The sequence below is a fragment of the Loxodonta africana genome, chromosome 9, assembly GCF_030014295.1.
Source record: "Loxodonta africana isolate mLoxAfr1 chromosome 9, mLoxAfr1.hap2, whole genome shotgun sequence".
Taxonomy (NCBI): domain Eukaryota; kingdom Metazoa; phylum Chordata; class Mammalia; order Proboscidea; family Elephantidae; genus Loxodonta; species Loxodonta africana.
The window spans coordinates 76,601,738-76,621,577 of NC_087350.1; the positions used below are offsets into that span (position 1 = coordinate 76,601,738).

Genomic DNA, 19,840 nt, shown 5'->3' on the forward strand with positions numbered 1-19,840 from the left:
TTTGATCTACCAGAGCAGGGTACTAAAAAATTATTACCACTTTTGTTCTGGAAATTCTACTAGTGTTAGCATAGCCTAAAGGTAAGTTGCTGCTTTAGGCAAATTTGAAAAAACAAACAAAGGGGGGAATGCGTAAATATCAGATACATGAAACAACATGAAACTTCTTATTTATGAAATCAGCTACGTAAATTGTAAAGTGTGAGTCAGAATTCTATTTAATCACTGACAATGTAAGAATATCATAAAAATATCAAAGTAGAAGTGGAAAGCAAACAAAACAATGTATTGCATCTTGTGAACAGACTTACAGCTAACATACATACCCCTTCTCCCCTTTTGATCATATTATATCTCTATAATGATGTCATACTATTGGATCATCAAATTAAAACCTCATTTTTTCCACACCATACACTTGATATTAAGTTATGTCCCTCCAACCTATATTTCTGAAGTTGAGCTTTAAACCTAAATGAATCATATTGAAAAATCTAGAGAGTATCAAGTTCTTAACACTGGAGTTGCTCCCCTCTGAATTGTTTACTTTTTTAAATGATAAGTTAAATGGAGTTATCTTTCCTGAGGGAATAATTTTAACAGCTAATAAAGCCTAGGTGGGAGGTTACAAATTCCTGAGGAGTAGTTAAAACCGAGATTGAAAATGAGGGATATTTTTAAAAAGATTACTATACTGAAAAGCAAATTGAAGAGAAATAACTTTGGAAATAACCTGACAGACCTAACTGATAAAAGCACATAACTAGCATATTCAGTAGTGTATCTTAATGTCAGTCTCTTTTTACGCATTCAACTAATGAAAAGATATTTTTCTAACCCTTCAATTAATCAGCTATATCTGGTTAACATTTTTAAATACTTCCTGCTGTATCTAACTCCTTTTCAATTGCTTTTTATTTCAAAAGTATAGAAGACTAAAATAGCAAAAAGAAAAATACCAGCCATTGGAAATATATTTTACAGATCAAAATTTTATGAAGGGAAAAATAGTTCTTAGGAGAATAAACCTTTAAATGATTTTAAAAGCTGCCCGTTTTATTTTTTGATATGTTTAATCTTAAAAATCTGAGCCCTTGACAATGTCTTTAAAAACGTGAAAACATCAATGTTGGCAATATGGTTGAGATTTTTTTAAACATTGAAGATACATTCATAAAATAAGTTTCTGTTATTCCCCCGATGCCACATATTTCAGGAGAGACTGCAATTTTTTATTGTAAAAGTAATACTCATTAAGATAAAAAACTTCAAGTAGTAAAAAGTAGAAAGCTTCATACATTTCCCAATATTTATACCCAACCTCTATTAACATTTCAGTGTATTTCTTTTTGGCCATTGTTTTTCTGTATGTATAATTTCATTTGTAATATAGTTTTAATCATACTGTACATATAATTTTGATCCCTTTTTCCCCACTTAACCTTAAGTCACAGAATAAATTCCAGAGTCAGAGGAACGTGGATAGATGAATGCAGCCACTGATGGTTATATATATATATATTTTAATTGATTTTTATTGTGTGTTAAGTGACAGTTTACAAATCAGGTCAGTCTCTCACACAAACATTTATATACACCTTACTAGACACTCCTAATTGCTCTCCCTCTAATGAGATAGCACAGTTCTTCCCTCCACTCTCTCTCCTTGAGTCCATTCGGGTAGCTTCTGACCCCCTCTGCCCTCTCATCTCCCGTCCAGACAGAAGATGCCAACATAGACTCATGTGTCTACTTGATCCAAGAAGCTCGTGCTTCACCAGTATCATTTTCCATCCCATATTCCAGTCCAATCCCTGTCTGTGATGGTTATTTTTACATTACTCTCTATAGTTTAAAGATCGTTTTTAGGAAAACATACAGGATATAAGAATCACGTACTTGTGCTTTCTTTTATAGCTCTCCACTGTATAGTTCCATTAATCAAATAATAATACTATACAAAGCATTTATTCTTCAAGATAATTTTATTTCTCACCTTTTGAGCTGCAAGATGGAGGGCTGTTCTCTGGCTATGATCAGTTTTATTAACATCTGCTCCTGCCTTCAGGAGAGCATCTGCACAATCCAATCTGTCAGCCAACACACAATACATAAGTGGTGTTCTCCCAAATTGATCTTCTTTGTCTTTAAGAGCAGAGTTTCCTATGAGTATAAGAAACAGATAGTGATATTGATTATTGCTATTACAAATGGAACTAGAAACTATATTTACTTAATGTTTACTACCAAACACTGAGCTAAATGCATGAAATGTACTATCTCATTTTTACTTACCTTATGAGGTAGATACAGTAGAATCTGTGAAAGTCAGAACCTGTGTAAAGTGGAAACTTGTCAGAGATGAAAAACTCAAATATCTTCTACCAAAAGGAGCCATAGAAAAGTGGCAAGACCGAACCCTGTCAAAGGCACAAAACTTGTGATACCTGGAAAAACAAGGCAGTTCTGTCAAGTTCTGGCTCTCACAGGTTTCACTGTATCATCACCCCCCTGTTATACGGAACTGAGGCTCAGTGAAGTAACCTGTCTACATTCACACTGAAAGTAGGTGGTGAAGCTAGAATTCAAACTGCTGACCTTAAAGACCATTTTCTTAACTATTATGCTATGCGGGAGCCCTGGTGGCGCAGTGGTTAACAGGTACGACTGCTAACCCAAAGGTCGGCAGTTTGAATTCACAAGCTGCTCCTTGGAAATCCTATGGGGCAGTTCTACTCTGTCCTATAGGGTCACTATGAGTTGGAATGAATTCCACGACAATGAGTATATGCTATGCTGAATTGTACTTTGTGATATGTACCTAGTTATGTTCCAGTCTCATTCCTTTCTCTTGTCAATGAATACGTATTTAGTATTTAAAAAAAAAAAAAATTTTTTTTTTTTTTTTAAATATTGTGGTATGTTTCTATGAGTGAAACAAAAATGAATCATGGTTGGCTTCCCGTTCTGAAAGTACCAAAAAAAAAAAACCGCAAACCTGTCACCCTCATTCTGATTCATAACGACCCTACAGGATAGAGTAGAACTGCCCCATAGGGTTTCCAAGGCTATAATCTTTACAGAAGTAGGCTGTCCCATCTTTCTCTCTTGGAGTGACTGGTGGGTTCCAACCACCAACCTTTCTGTGAGCAGCTGACATGTAACTACTACACAACTAGGATTCCCTGGCGTAAGTACATTCTACCCTAATCCTTTTGCTAATTACAACCAAAAACCCTAGACAAAATTCATGAAACATGGAGGAAAGAATGCAGACTCGTTAGCGACTGCTGGGCTCTTGAGGGACAACATGATGGTTTGAGTTTCTTGGAGTGTTTTGGTTTTGCATCCTATATATATTCAGCCTGAGTATAGATTGGATAATGAGTTCATAGATTGGAAGTTGAAATATTGTTATTTCTTCCTAAATTGATCTATAGATTCCACACAATTCCAATGAAATTCCCAGAAAGTAATTTTTGTAGGAATCAATATGTGGTTGTAAAATTTATGTGGAAAGGCAAATGTACAAGAGTGAAAGAATTTTTGGAGGAAAAGAACAAAGATGGAGGACTTGCACTCTAAGACTTCAAGACTTATTATAAAGCTACAGTAATGAAGACAGTGTGGTAGTGGCAAAAGAATAGATGCATAGGTAAATACAACAGAATAAATAGAACAAATACGCTCTCACATATATGATCAATTAAGATAAATTGGACTTCACGAAAATTAAAACCTTTTCTGTTGGCAACACAGTCAAGAAAATAAAAAGATAAGCCACAAACTAGGAGAGAATATTTCCAGAACACATTATCTGATACAGCCTTCTATCTAGAATAAACAAAAAGGTCCTGCAGCTTAATAATGAGACAGATAATACAATTAAAATATGATGAAATGTTCGACTAGACCTTTCACCAAATAACCATAAGAAAAGATGCCCAATAAGTTTACTAAATAGGGAAATGCAAATTTAAGCCACAAGGAGATATCATTACACATCTATTAGAATGGCTAAAAAAGAAAAAAAAAAAACTGACAATAACAAATGCTGGTGAAGATGGTCAAGGACTAGAACCCACAGACATCTGCAAAATGGTACAGCAGCTATATTAGTTTCCTAGAGTTGCCGTAACAAAATATCACAAACTGGTGGCTTACAAGAACGGAAATTTATTGCCTCACAGTTCTGGAGGCTAGCAGTCTGAATCCAGGGTTTTGGCCAGACCATGTTTTCTCTAATGGCTCTAGAAGAAGATCCTTTTTTGTCTTTCCTGGCTTCTGGTAGCCCCAGACGTTTCCTGAGAATTGTAATATAGCTGTCCTTACATGGCTGTCTTCCCTCTATCTGTGCCTCTGTGTCTCTTCTCCCCTTTTATAAGGACACCACTCATAGGGGTTTAGGACCCACGCTACTCTGGTATGACTCATGTTAACTTAACTCATAGCATTTTCAAAGACACTATTTCCAAACAAGGTCACGTTCACAGGTACCAAGGGTTAGGATGTCGGCACATCTTTTTTGGGGGGACACAATTTAATCCATAACAGCTACTATGGAAAATTGCCTGTGAGTTTCTTATTAAATTAAATTTATACTACCACATGACCCAGCAATCTCTTTCCTAGGTATTTACTCAGGGAAAATAAAAGCACGACAGCTTATATGCAGACAAAAACCTGTATGTGGAAATTTATAAGCAGCTTTATTCATAATTGCTAAAAACTAGAAACATCATAAATGGCCCTCAACTGGAGAATGAAAAAAACTATACCACATCTAAGAAATGGAATGCTGTTCAGCAATAAAAAGGAATGAACTACTAATCTACACAATACCATGGATAAATTTTAAATGCATTATATACAAAAGAAGTCAGTCTCAAAAGGGGGCATATTGCATGATTCCATTTTCATGACAATCTGGAAAAGATAAAACTATTGTTGTTGTTGTTGTTAGGTGCCGTAGAGTTGGTTTCGACTCATAGCGACCCTATGCACAACAGAACGAAACACTGCCTGGTCCTGCATCATCCTTACAATCGTTGTTATGCTTGACCTCATTGTTGCAGCCACTGTGTCAATCCACCTTGTTGAGGGTCTTCCTCTTTTCCAGTGACCCTGTACTCTGCCAAGCATGATGTCCGTCTCCAGGGACTGATCCCTCCTGACAACATGTCCAAAGTTGTCCACACAGTCTTGCCATCCTTGCCTCTAAGGAGCACTCTGGCTGCATGCACTTCTTCCAAGACAGATTTGTTTGTTCTTTTAGCAGTCCATGGTATATTCAATATTCTTCACCAACACCGCAATTCAGAGGCATCAACTCTTCTTCGGTCTTCTTTACTCATTGTTCAGCTTTCACATGCATATGATGTGATTGAAAATACCATGGCCTGAGTCAGGCGCACCTTAGTCTTCAGGGTGACAACTTTGCTCTTCAACACTTTGAAGAGGTCCTTTGTAGCAGATTTGCCCAATGCAATACATCTTTTGATTTCTTGACTGCTTCCATGGCTGTTGATTGTGGATCCAAGTAAAATGAAATCCTTGACAACTTCAATCTTTTCTCCATTTATCATGATGTTGCTCATTGGTCCAGTTGTGAGGATTTTTGTTTTCTTTATGTTGAGGTGTAATCCATACTGAAGGCTGTGGTCTTTGATCATTAGTAAGTACTTCAAGTCCTCTTCACTTTCAGCAAGCAAGCTTGTGTCATCTGCATAACGCAGGCTGTTAATGAGTCTTCCTCCAATCCTGATGCCCCTTTCTTCTTCATATAGTCCAGCTTCTCGGATTATTTGTTCAGCATACAGATTAAATAGGTGTGGTGAAAGAATACAACCCTGACGCACATCTTTCCTGACTTTAAACCAATCAGTATCCCCTTGTTCTGCCCGAACAACTGCCTCTTGATCCACGTAAAGGTTGCTCATAAGCACAATTAAGTGTTCTGGAATTCCCATTCTTCGCAGTGTTAACCATAGTTTGCTACGATCCACACAGTTGAGTGCCATCGCATAGTCGATAAAACACATGTAAACATCCTTCTGGTATTCTCTGCTTTCAGCCAGGATCCATCTGACATCAGCAGTGATATCCGTGGTTCCACGTCCCCTTCTGAAACCAGCCTGAATTTCTGGCAGGTCCCTGTCGATATACTGCTGTATCCGTTTTTGAATGATCTTCTGCAAAATTTTGCTTGCATGTGATATTAATGATATTGTTCTATAATTTCCACATTCGGTTGGATCACCTTTCTTGGGAATAGGCACAAATATGGATCTCTTCTAGTCAGTTGGCCAGGAAGCTGTCTTCCATATTTCTTGGCATAGACGAGTGAGCACCTCCAGTGAGGCATCTGCTTGTTGAAATATCTCAATTGATATTCCAACAATTCCTAAAGCCTTGTTTTTCACCAATGCCTTCAGAGCAGCTTGGACCTCTTCCTTCAGTACCATTGGTTCCTGATCATATGCTACCTCTTGAAATAGTTGAACATTGACTAATTCTTTTTGGTAGAATGACTCTGTGCATTCCTTCCATCTTCTTTTGATGCTTCCTGCGTCGTTTAATATTTTCCCCATGGAATCCTTCACTATTGCAACTTGAGGCTTGAATTTTTTTTTCAGTTCTTTCAGCTTGAGAAATGCCAAGCGTGTTCTTCCCTTTTGGTTTTCCATCTCCTGCTCTTTGCACATGTCATTATAATACTTTACTTTGTCTTCTTGAGAGGCCCTTTGAAATCTTCTGTTCAGTTCTTTTACTTCATCAATTCTTCCTTTTGCTTTAGCTGCTCGATGCTCAAGAGCAAGTTTCAGAGTCTCCTCTGACATCCATCTTGGTCTTTTCTTTCTTTCCTGTCTTCTCAGTGACCTCTTGCTTTCTTCATGGATGATGTCATTGATGTCATTCCACAACTCGTCTGGTCTTCGGTCACTAGTGTTCAATGCATCAAATCTATTCTTGAGATGGTCTCTAAATTCAGGTGGGATATACTCAAGGTCATATTTTGGCTCTTGTGGACTTGCTCTGATTTTCTTCAGTTTCAGTTTGAACTTGCATATGAGCAATTGATAATCTGTTCCACAGTCGGCCCTTGGCCTTGTTCTGACTGATGATACTGAGCTTTTCCATCGTCTCTTTCCATATCGCATGATTCCATTTTCATGACAATCTGGAAAAGATAAAACTATAGAAACAGACCAGTGGTTACTGGGAACTAGAATGTAGGGAGTGACTGATTATAAAGGGCCACAGGGGAATTTTTAGATGTGCTGGAATTATTCTATATCTTGATTATTATGACAATTACATGGCTATACATTTGTAAAAATGTAAATATCTGTATATTAAAAAGAATCAAATTTACTATAAGTAAACTATACTTCAATAAACCTTACTATTAAAAAAAACTCCCCAGCCCATTCCGCCCCATCAAAAAAAGATCCCATGGCTCTTGCTATACATTTTAAGTGAAAAAGTGTTTGCTATGTTAGCCACAGGTAACATCCAGGTGGAAGCCCTGGGTGGTGCACATGGTAACGTGCTTGGCTGCTAATGAAAAGATTAGTGGTTTGAGTTCACCCAGAGGTACCCTGGAAGAAAGGCCTGCTGATCTACTTTTGAAAAATCAGCCACTGAAAACTTTATGGAGCACAGTCCTACTCTGACACATATGAGGTCACTGTAAATCGGAACTGATTCAATGGCAACTGGTGGTGGTGGTGGAATGATTCGGGTATTCATATAGTAAAAAAACCGAAAACCAAATCCATAGCCGTCAAGTTGATTCCAACTCACAGAGACACTACAGGACAGAACAGAACTGCCCCATAGAGTTTCCAAGGAGCACCTGGTAGATCTGAACTGCTGACCTCTTGGTTAGCAGCTGTAGCCCTTAACCACTATGCCACTAGGGTTTCCATTCATATAGTAGCTGAGGGTAATATACATGGGTTGAGCAGGAGGGAAGCCAGTTATAATTCTAAGATGCCTCAGCATGAGCCCTGCAAATGGGAGAAATAAATGGACCAAATATTTATTTTTGGAGGCGGGAGAATTATAAATGCTAGATAAACAAGCATTTATATCTCTCCCGCCTCCAAAAATATAACTGCTAGATAAACAGCCACCACTCGTCTGTCAGTTTTTCATACTGTGGTGGGTTGCATGTTGTTGTGATGCTGACAGCTATACCAACGGTATTTCAAATACTAGCAGGGTCACCCATGGCGGACAGGTCTCAGTGGAGCTTCCAGGCTAGGACAGACTAGGAAGAAGGATCTGGCATCAACTTCTGAAAAAACTGGCCAACGAAAACCTTACAAATAGCAGTGGAACAGTGTGATATAGTATTAGAAGATGAGCCCCTCAGGTGGGAAGGCACTTAAAATATGACTGGGAAGAACTGCCTCCTCAAAATAAAGTCAACCTTAATGACGTGGATGGAGTCAAACTTTTGGGACCTTCATTTGCTGAAGTAACATGACTCAAAATGAGAGGAAACAGCTGCAAACATCCATTAATAACCGGAACATAGAAAGTATGAAACATGAATCTAGGAAAAAGGGAAGTAGTCAAAAATTAAATGGAATACATAAAGATTGATATCCTAGGCATTAGTGAGCTATAATGGACTGGCTTTGGCCATTTTGAATCAGAAAATCACATGGTCTGGGAATGATAAATTGAAGACAAAGGGCATAACATTCACAGTCAAAAAGAACATTTTAAGAACTCTCCTGAAGCACAGTGCTGTCAGTGATACGAAAATATTCATATGCCTACAAGGAAAAACAATTTATATGATGAATTTCCAACTTACACACCAACCATTTAGGCCAAAGATGAAGAAATTTGGGATTTTGGCCTAAGCCTGCAGTCTGAAATTGCTCAAGCATGCAACCAAGACACACTGATAATTACTGGTGACTGGAATGTTAAAGTTAGAAACAAAGAAGGATCAGTAGTTAGAAAATGTGGCCTTGGTGATAGAAATGATACCAGACACTGCATGACAGGATTTTGCAAGATCAACCACTTATTCAAGGCAAAAAACTTTTTTCAACAACATAAATGGCGACTCTACACAAGGACATCGCCAGATGGAATACACAGGAATGAAATCGACTATATCTGTGGAAAGAGATGATGGAGAAGCTCAATTATCATCAGTCAGAACACGGCCGGGGTGAAACAGACCATCAATTGCTCATACGCAAATTCAAACTGAAGCTGAAGCAAATTAAAACAAGTCCACAAGAGCCAAAGTACGACCTTGAGTATATCCCACCCGAATTTAGAGACCATTTCAAGAATAGATTTGATGCACTGAACACTAATGACCAAAGACCAGATGAGTTGTGAAATGACATCAAGGACATCACACATGAAAAAAGCAAAAAGTCATTAAAAAGACAAGAAAGAAACAAAAGACCAAAATGGATGTCAGAAGAGAATCTGAACCTTGCTCTTTAATGTAGAGTAGCTTAAGCAAAAGGAAGAAATGAAGTAAAAGAGCTGAAGAGAAGATTTCAAAGGGTGGCTTGAGAAGACAACCAAACCCCAAATCAAACCCACTGCCATCAAGTCGATTCCAACTCATAGCAACCCTATAGGATAGAGGAGAACTGCCCCATAAGGCTTCCAAGGAAAACCCGGTGGATTTCAACTGTTGACCTTTTGGTTAGCAGCCACAGCTCTTAACCACTAAGCCACCAGGGTTTCCCTCAGAAGACAAAGTAATGAAATGTGCGAAGACCTAGAGTTAGAAAACCAAAGGGAAAAACATGCTTGGCATTTCTCAGGCTGAAAGAACTAACGGAAAAATTCAAGCCTTGAGTTGCAATACTGAAGGATTCTACAGGCAAAATATCAGAAACGACACAAGAAGCATCAAAAGAAGGTGGAACGAATACACAGTCATTGTACAAAAAAGAACTGGTCAATGTCCAACCATTTAAGGAGGTAGCATATGGTCAAGAACTGATGGTACTGAAGGAAGAAGCCCAAGCTATACTGAAGGCATTAGTGAAAAACAAGGCTCCAGGAATTGACTGGATACCAATTGAGATGTTTCAATAAACAGATGCAACACTGAAAATGCTCACTTGTCTACGCCAAGAAATCTGGAAGATGGCTACCTAACCAAATGACTTGAAGAGATCCATATTTGTGCCCATTACAAAGAAAGGTAATCCAACAGAATGCGAAGATTAGCGAACAATTTCATTAATATCACACACAAGTAAAACATTCCTGAAGATAATTCAAAAGCAATTGCAGCGGTACATCAATAAGGTACTGCCAGAAAATCAAGCTGGATTCAGAAGAGGACGTGGAACCAGGGATGTCATCGCTGATGTCAGATGGATCTTGGCTAAAAGCAGAGAATGCCAGAATGATGTTTACCTGTGTTTTATTGACTATGCAAAGGCATTCAACTGTGTGCATCATAACAAACTGTGGATAGCATTGTGAAGAATGGGAATTCCAGAACACTTAATTGTGCTCATGAGGAACCTATACATAGCCTTAGAGGCAGTCCTTCGAACAGAACAGAACAACGGGATACTGTGTGGTTTAAAATCAGGGAAGATGCATGTCAGGGTTGTATCCTTTCACCATATTTATTCTATGTGTACACTGAACAAATAATTTGAAAAGCTGGACTATATGATGAAGAATGGGGCATCAGGATTGGAGGAAGACTCATTAACAATCTGCACTATGCAGATGACACAACCTTGCTTGCTGAAAGTGAAGAGGACTTGAAGCACTTGCTGATGGAGATGAAAGACTACAGCCTTCAGTATGGACTACATCTCATCATAAAACAAAAATCCTCATAACTGGACCAATAAGCAACATCATGATAAATGGAGAAAATATTGAAGTTGTTGAGGATTTCATTTTACTTGGATCCACAATCAATACTCATGGAAGCAGCAGTCAAAAAATAAAATGAATATCGCATTGGGCAAATCTACTGCAAAAGACCTCTTTAAAGTTTTAAAAAGCAAAGATGTCACCTTGAGGGCTAAAGTGGCCTGACCCAAGCCATGGTATTTTCAATTACCTCATATGCATGCGAAAGCTGGACAATGAATGAGAATGACAGAAGAAGAATTGATATCTCTGAATTATGATGTTCATGAATAATACTGAATATACTATAGCCTGCCAGAAGAACACACAAATCTGTCTTGGAAGAAGTAAAGGCCAGAATGCTCCTTAGAAGCGAGGATGGTGTGACTTCATTGCACATACTTTGGACATGTTATCAGAAGGGACCAGTCCCTGGAGAAGGACATTATGCTTGGTAAAGCAGAGGGTCAGCAAAAGAGAGGAAGACCCTCAAAGAGATAGACTGACACAGTGGCTGCAAAGATAGGCTCAGGCATAGCAGTGGTTGTGAGGGTAGCGCAGGACCAGGCAGTATTTCGTTCTGTTGTATGTAGGGTCACTATGAGTTGGAACTGACTCGACAGCACCCAACAACAACAAATAAAGAGAGGGTGTTGCACTTCTGCCTGAGTTGTTTTTGCCTGAAACTAAGCTATTGTTTTAGTTCTAAATACTTCCTGGAAGTATTAAGACTCACGAGGACTTTAAGGCTTCTCAGACAACTTATTTTACTAACTCATGCTTTCACATATCCTGGTAATAAGGCAATAAGTTATTGCTCTTGAAATCTGCAAGACTCTTGCAAATATATTCAGGTTGTATACAACTCCTGGAGGCAGATGTTTGTATTCTTCTGAATCTTTGTTTTGAAGATGGAGGCAAGTTTTACATTTCATTCAACGTACTTGATAATATAAAATATTGGTCCAATAGAACCCTCTGCGCAAGGCTTCTGAGTAGTATAACACTGCTAGGTATTATTCTCTCCACAAGGGCCTCTAATATCTAATCCAATAGATTCCGGATAGTCTATCACTGTACTTACAGATAAGGACTCATTTAAACCCAAACTCATCAACAGAACTAAAATGTCTTACATGTGCCTTTTATTGGTTTAAGGCCTTTTGAAATCAAAGTTAACACTTAATATGCTATAATAAGGCTTGCCTCTCATGTTTAAAGGGCACTTTTTATTGGCGTCCTATTTGTTAGTGTTAAGGGAAGATAGCAGTAACTAGTATTAGTAAGATGACAGAGTTCATATTATGATTTCTCCCTAGAGTGGGATTCCTCCTTGGAAGCTAGAGTAAGGGAGGGGATTTAGCCACTGTGGTTTTTAACCAGAAATGCTGAGAAATGGAGACGATCACTAACAGGTTAACAGTCCTCACCTATCAGGAGACTCAGGGCCAGTGTGAAGTTAGCACTAGTGGTTAATAGGTAGCTCTACCTCCTAAGACACAGAACTTAGGCCAATCACTAGGCTCTTCCCAAGCCTGCTGTTCTCAAGATATAGAGAAACTTCAAGTTCTCTCTTCAATTTCTGACATACTTTTTCTTTTCCCCTTTTTTAAAATACATTTTTTTTTATTGTGGCAAATACATAGGTAGCAAAACATTTGCCATTTCAACAATCTTCACATGTACAGTTCTGAGACATTGAGTATGTTCATCATGTTGTTCAACCATCACCATTAACTGTTCCCGAAATTTTCCATCACCCCTAACAGGAGCTCAGTGTCCTGTCCTCCTTTTCCTCTTCCCAAACTTCCTTTTTGCGTAACTGACATTTATACTTCCCAAAGGACAAGATTTGATTGAGTTATGTAGCCACCATCCAATACGCTGTGTTTTTAAGGCAAAATTTGCATATTTGAGGAAACTGAAAAAATATATATCCCCTATTTATAATTAGAAAAAACAGCATTCATCCTCAGTTAGGGCCCTTCTTGAGTTGCTTTATTTTGGGGGCTAGTGGCTTCCTAGCTATTTTCTGAGTAGTGTGGGTCCCATAAGGTCCTGAATTTCCTTGCTAAAAGACCATAATCTGAAAGAGGCCTGCATCTTTATCTACCTACCTTAGGCTCTTCTTTAGCTTCCTGAATTATGACATTGAAATAATTCCTGTCCAGCCTATACAATAGCTTATTTTGATGACAAAGTGAAAAGGTGATGATGATGAAATAATGAAATAACTTATAGTTTGGAAGAATTTGGTAAACGGAAACATATATATATTAGGGATCATAATACAAATGAATATTCACTCAATGGCAATGCATTTATTTATTTAAATTTTTATTGTGCTTTAAGTACAAGTTTACAAGTCAGCCTCTCATACAAAAACTTATATACACCTTGCTATATACTCCTAATTGCTTTCCCCCTAATGAGATAGCACACTTCTTCCCTCCACTCTCTATTTTCGTGTCCATTCAGCCAGCTTCTGACCCCCTCTGCTCTCTCATCTCTCCTGCAGACAAGAGATGCCAACAAAGTCTCACGTGTCTATTTGATCCAAGAAGCTCATTCTTCACCAGTATCATTTTCTATCCCATAATCCAGTCCAATCCCTGTCTAAAAGTTGGCTTTGGGAATGGCTCCTGTCCTGGGCTAACAGAAGGTCTTGGGACCATGACCTCCGGGGTCCTTCCAGTCTCAGTCAGACCATTAAGTCTGGCTTCTTCACAAGAATATGGGGTCTGCATCCCACTGCTCTCCTGCTCCCTGAGTGGCTCTCTGTTGCACTTACTGTCAGGGCAGTCTTCAGTTGTAGCCGGGCACCATCTAGCTCTTCTGGTCTCAGGCCGATGCAGTCTCTGGTTTATGTGGTCCTTTCTGTCTCTTGGGCTCATAATTACCTTGCGTCCTTGGTGTTCTTCATTCTCCTTTGCTCCAGGTGGGTTGAGACCCATTGGTGCATCTTAGATGGCCACTTACTAGCGCTTAAGACCCCAGAAGCCATTTTCCAAAGTGGGATGCAGAATGTTTTCTTAATAGATTTTATTATGCCAATTGACTTAGATGTCCCCTGAAACCATGGTCCCCAAACCCCCGCTCCTGCTACACTGGCCTTGGAAGCGTTCAGTTTATTCAGGAAACTTCTTAGCTTTTAGTTCAGTCCAGTTGTGCTGACCTCACCTGTATTGTGTGTTGTCTTTCCCTTCACCTAAAATAATTCTTAACTACTATCCAATTAGTGAAAATCCTTCTCCCTCCCTCCCCCATCTCGTAACCATCAAAGAATATTTTCTTCTCAGTTTAAACTATCTCTCCAGTTATTATAATAGTGGTCTTATACAATATTTGTCCTTTTGCAACTGACTAATTTCACTCAGCATAATACCTTCCAGTTTCCTCCATGTTATGAAATGTTTCACGGATTCATCATTGTTCTTTATCAATGCATAATATCCCATTGTGTGAATATACCATAATTTATTTATCCATTCATCTGTTCATGGGCACCTTGGTTGCTTCCATCTTTTTGCTATTGTAAACAGTGCTGCCATGAACATGGGTATGCACATATCTGTTCACATAAAGGCTCTTAAGTCTCCAGGACATATTCCAAGGAGTGAGACTGCTGGACCGTACGATAATTCTATCTCTAGTTTTCTAAGGAAGCACCAAATCCATTTCCAAAGTGGTTGTACCATTTTACATTCCCGCCAGCAGTGTTTAAGTGTCCCAGTCTCTCCGCAACCTCTCCAACATTTATTATTTTGTGTTTTTTAGATGAATGCCAGCTTTGTCGGAGTGAGATGGAATCTTATTGTAGTTTTGATTTGCATTTCTCTAATGGCTAATGATTGTGAGCATTTCCTCAAGTATCTCTTAGATACCTGAATGTCTTCATTAGTGAAGTGAATGGTGGTGTGTTTAAACTTCCATTCCTGTCAGGCACAGCTAGTACAGAAAGCAGCTGGCTAGTGTGCTGTGTTTTTTAAGCATTCTGACAAATGTGGAAGAAGCCTCTAATCCACGACCACGTGGTGCTTGCTGGACTGGAGCTGGCATATTGCATGTGCTCAGTCTGAACATAGCTCAAAAAGCACAGCTATCACTATGACTGGAAAGCCATTGCTCTATTGCAGTCAGTTATTTTAAGGCTAGTTGAAGCAGAAGAATCCGTATGGTTAATGGGCTGGTATGTGCAGAAACCAGAGCTTCAAACCCAGCTGTTAGAGGAAATAACTGTCACTTTGCAGGCAGCAAAAAGTAGTGCCAGTCTATAGCACCACAATGCCCAACACAAGGAAATCCAGCATTCTCTTTTACTTGCTTGTTTTAAAATGTAGTTAAGAGGTTGGCTGCTAACCAAAATCCACCAGCCACTCCTTGCAAACCCTATGGGGCAGTTCTACTCTCTCATACAGGGTCACTATTAATCAGAATTGACTCAACGACAACAGTTTTTTTTTTCCTAAAATGTTACTTTGACTAATTGCATTTTCTTTCACTACTTCTTACCTCACCCATTTTATACGATCAGAAGTTGGGAAGGCATCTGTTATCATTTTTTAAAAAATTGTTTATAGTCATAGAGAGGCAACATGGGAACAATAAACCAGTGGCGTCACTAGAGTGATGCAGGGGGTGCGGACCTCACTGGGTAACTCTCAGAGGGGGTGACATAAAAATGACTAAAAATATATCCCTGTATTTAGTTGTAACAACAAAAACATTTTTTGTAAGCCCAGCTTACATGTATCAACGTACCTACGGGGCTAAAACTCTGTGCAAATTTACTTTTTGAACCTCCTTTAATGTGCTCACTGCCACTGATCTGTTAGTTTGTCGTACTGTGGTGGCTTGCATGTTGCTGCAATGTTGGAAGCTATGCCACCAGTATTTCAAATACCAGCAGGTATTTCAAATACCTTGGTGGACAAGTTTCAGTGGAGCTACCAAGACTAAGATAGACTAGGAAGAAGGATCTGGCGATCTACTTTTAAAAAAATTGGCCAGTAAAAACCTTATGAAGAGCAGCGGAACATTGCATGTCACAGTACTGAGATCAGAGCCCCTCAGATTGGAAGGCACTCCAAATGCGGCTAGGGAAGAGCCGCCTCCTCAAAGTAGAGTTGACCTTAATGATGTGGATGGAGTCAAGCTTTCAGGGCCTTCATTTACTTGTGGGACATGACTCAAAAATGAGAAGAAACAGCTGTAAACATCCATGAATATTTGGAACATGGAATGTACGAAGTATGAATTGAGGAAAATTGGAAGTCATCCAAAATGAAATGGAATGCACAAAGATTGATATCTTAGGCATTAATGAACTAAAATGGACTGGTGTTGGCCATTATGAATCGGACAATAACATGGTCTGCTATGCCAGGAATGACAAATTGAAGATGAATGACATCACATTCATCATCAAAAAGAACATTTCAAGGTCTACCCTGAAGTACAATGCTGTCAGTGATAGGATAATATACAAATGCCTACAAAGAAGACCAGTTAATACTAAAAAAAAATAGTATGACTTAAATCTATGCACCAACCAGTAAATGCCAAAGATGAAGAAATTGAAGATTTTTACCAACTTTTGCAGTCTGAAATTGATCAAACATGCAATCAGGATGCATTGATAATTACTGGTGATTGGAATATGAAACCTGGGAACAAAAAAAAAAGGATGAATATTTAGAAAACATGGCTTTGGTGAAAGAAATGATGTCAGAGATCACATGATAGAATTTTGCACAATGGACAACTTACTCATTACAAATGCCTTTTTTCAATAATATGAACAACGACTATACACGTGGACCTCACCAGATAAAATACACGGGAATCAAATCAACTACATCTATGGAAAGAGACGAAGGGGAAGCTCAATTACCATCTGTCAGAACAAGACCAAGGGCCCACTATGGAACAGACCATCAATTGCTCCTATGCAAGTTCAAGTTGAAGCTGAAGAAAACTAAAACAAGTCTATGAGAGCAAAAGTACAACCTTGAGTATATCCCACCTGAATTTAGAAACCATCTGAAGAACAGGTTTGACACTGAACACTAATGACTGAAAACCAGTCAAGGACATCATACACAAAGAAAGAGAAAAATTTAAAAACCTGTTGCTGTTGAGTCAATTCCAACTCATAGCGACCCTACAGAACAGGGTAGAACTGCCCCCATAGGATTTCCAAGGAGCAGCTGGTAGATTCAAACTCCTGACCTTTTGGTTAGCAGCTGAGCTCTTAACCACTGCACCACCAGAGCTCCAGGAATGCAAAAGGTCATTAAAAAGACAGGAAAGAAAGAAATGGACGTCAAAAGGGAGTCTGAACCTTGCTCTTGAACGTAGAGTAGCTAAAGCGAATGGAAGAAATGAAGTAAAAGAGCTGAAGAGAAGATTTCAAAGGGTGGCTTGAGAAGACAAAGCAAAATATAATGAAATGTGCAAAGATCTGTAGTTAGAAAACCAAAAGGGAAGAACACACTCAGCATTTCTTAAGCTGAAAAACTGAAGGAAAAATTCAAGCATCGAGTTGCAATATTGAAGGATTCTATGGGCAAAATATTGAACGACACAGGAGGCATCAAAAGACAATGCAAGAAATACACAGAGTCACTGTACCAAAAAGAATTGGTCAATGTTCAACCATTTCAGGAGGTAGCATATAATCAAGAACCAATGGTAGTGAAGGAAAAAGTCCAACTGCACTGAAGGCAATGGTGGAAAACAGGTTCCAGGAATTGATGGAACACCAATACAGTTGCTTCAACAAATAGATGCAATACACAAAGTGCTCACTTACCTATGCCAAGAAATTTGGAAGACAGGTATCTTGCCAACTGACTGGAAGAGGGTCATAGTTCTGCCCACTGCAAAGAAAAGTGATCTAACAGAATGTGGAAATTATTGAACAATATCACCAATACAACATGCAAATAAAATTTTGCTGAAGATAATTAAAAAACTGTTGCAGCAGTGCATCGAAAGGCAACTGCCAGAAATCCAAGCCAGGCTCAGAAGAGGACATGGAATGACAACATCATTGCTGATGTCAGATGGATCTTGGCTGAAAGCAAATACTAGAAAGATACTATCTTAGTCATCTAGTGCTGCTATAACAGAAATACCACAAGTGGATGGCTTTAACAAAGAAAAATTTATTCTCTCACAGTCTAGTAGGTTACAAGTCCAAATTCAGGGTGTCAGCTCCAGGGAATGGCTTTCTCTCTCTGTTGGCTCTGGGGGAAGATTCCTTACCATCAATCTTCCCCTGGTCAAGGAGCTTCTCAGGCACAGGAACCCCAGGTCCAAAGGATGCTGTCTGCTCCTGGTGCTGCTTTCTTGGTGGTATGAGGTCCCCAACTCTCTGGTTGCTTCCCTTTCCTTTTATCTCTTGAGAGATAAAAGGTGGTGCAGGCCACACCCCAGGGAAACTCCCTTTATATTGGATCGGGGAGGTGACCTGAGTAAGAGTCCTGTTACAATCCCACCCTAATCCTCGCAACATAAAATTACAATCACAAAATGGAGGACAACCACACAATATGGGGAATCATGGCCTAACCAAGTTGATACACACATTTTTGGGAGGACATAATTTAGTCCATGACAGATATTTACTTGTGTTTTATTGATTATGCAAAGGCATTCAACTCTGTGGATCACAGAAATTATGGATAACACTGGGAAGAATGGGAATTCCAGAACACTTAATTGTGCTCATATGGAACCTGTACATATACTAAGAGGCAGTCATTCAAACAGAACGAGAGGATACTGTGTGGTTTAAAATTAGGAAAGGTGTGTGCCAAGATTGTACCCTTTCACCATACTTATTCAATGTCTATGCTGAGCAAATAATCTGAGAAGCTGGACTATATAAAGAAGAAGGCAGCAGGATTGGAGGAAGACTCATTAACAACCTGCAATATGCAATTGACACAACTTTGCTTACTGAAGGTGAAAAGAATTTGAAGCACTTACTGATGAAGATCAAAGACTACAGCTTTCAGTATGGATTACACCTCAACATAAAGAAAACAAAAATCCTCACAAGTGGACTAATAAGCAATATCATGACAAAGAGAAAATATTGAAGCTGTCAAGGATTTAATTTTACTTGGGACTGATTAGCTGGGGGTGGGGGCTGGGAACCATAGTCTTGGGGAATATCTAGGTCAATTGGCACAACATATTTTATAAAGAAAATGTTCTACAATCCACTTTGGTGAGTAGTGTCTAGGGTCTTAAAAGCCTGCAAGTGGCCGTCTAAGATAAATCTATTGGTCCCATCCCACCTGGAGTAAAGTAGAATGAAGAAACCACAGACACAAGGAAAATATTAGCCCAAAGGGCTAAAGGTCCACATGAACGAGAGACTCCACTGGTCTGAGACCAGAAGAACTAGATGGTGCCTGGCTACCACCAATGACCACCTTGACAGGGACCACAACAGAGAGTCTGGGACAGAGCAGGAGAAAAATGTAGAAAAGTGTTCAAATTCACATAAAAAGACCAGACTTACTGGTCAGAGAGAGACTTGAGGAACCCCCCAAAACTATGGCCCCAGACTCTCTGCTAACCCACAACTGAAACCAATCCTGAAGTCCACTTTTCAGGCAAAGATGAGACAGACCTATAAAACAAAAAATAACACACATGAGGAAGGTGTTTCTTAGTTCAGTCAAATATACGAGATCAAATGGGCAACTCCTGTCCAAAAGCAGGATGAGAAGGCAGGAAGTGACAGGAACTGGACAAATGGACACAGGGAAGCTGGGGTGGGAAGGGGGGAGTGTGTTGTCACATTATGGGGATTGCAACCAATGTCACAAAGCAATACGTGTATACATTTTTGATGAGAAATTAACTTGAGCTATAAACTTCCACCTAAAGCTCAATAAAAAAAAGAAAACAGGAAAAAAAAAATTCTGGCCTTTTAGCTACCATAATATGG

At 39.0% G+C, this 19,840-nt stretch overlaps 1 protein-coding gene across 3 annotated transcripts in view; it reads right to left on the minus strand.

Annotated features, from left to right (window-relative positions):
• The window catches only part of INVS (inversin), a 164,428-nt gene that overhangs the window by 130,086 nt on the left and 14,502 nt on the right, over nt 1-19,840 (minus strand). For 2 of the 3 annotated variants that reach the window (XM_023545097.2, XM_003407840.4), the window contains exon 3: nt 1,997-2,163. In XM_023545097.2, the coding sequence (XP_023400865.1) occupies nt 1,997-2,163 (167 nt within the window). Of the gene's footprint in view, nt 1-1,996; nt 2,164-2,295; nt 2,336-19,840 lie in introns of all 3 variants that reach the window. The other variant, XM_023545096.2, reaches the window with a different exon arrangement.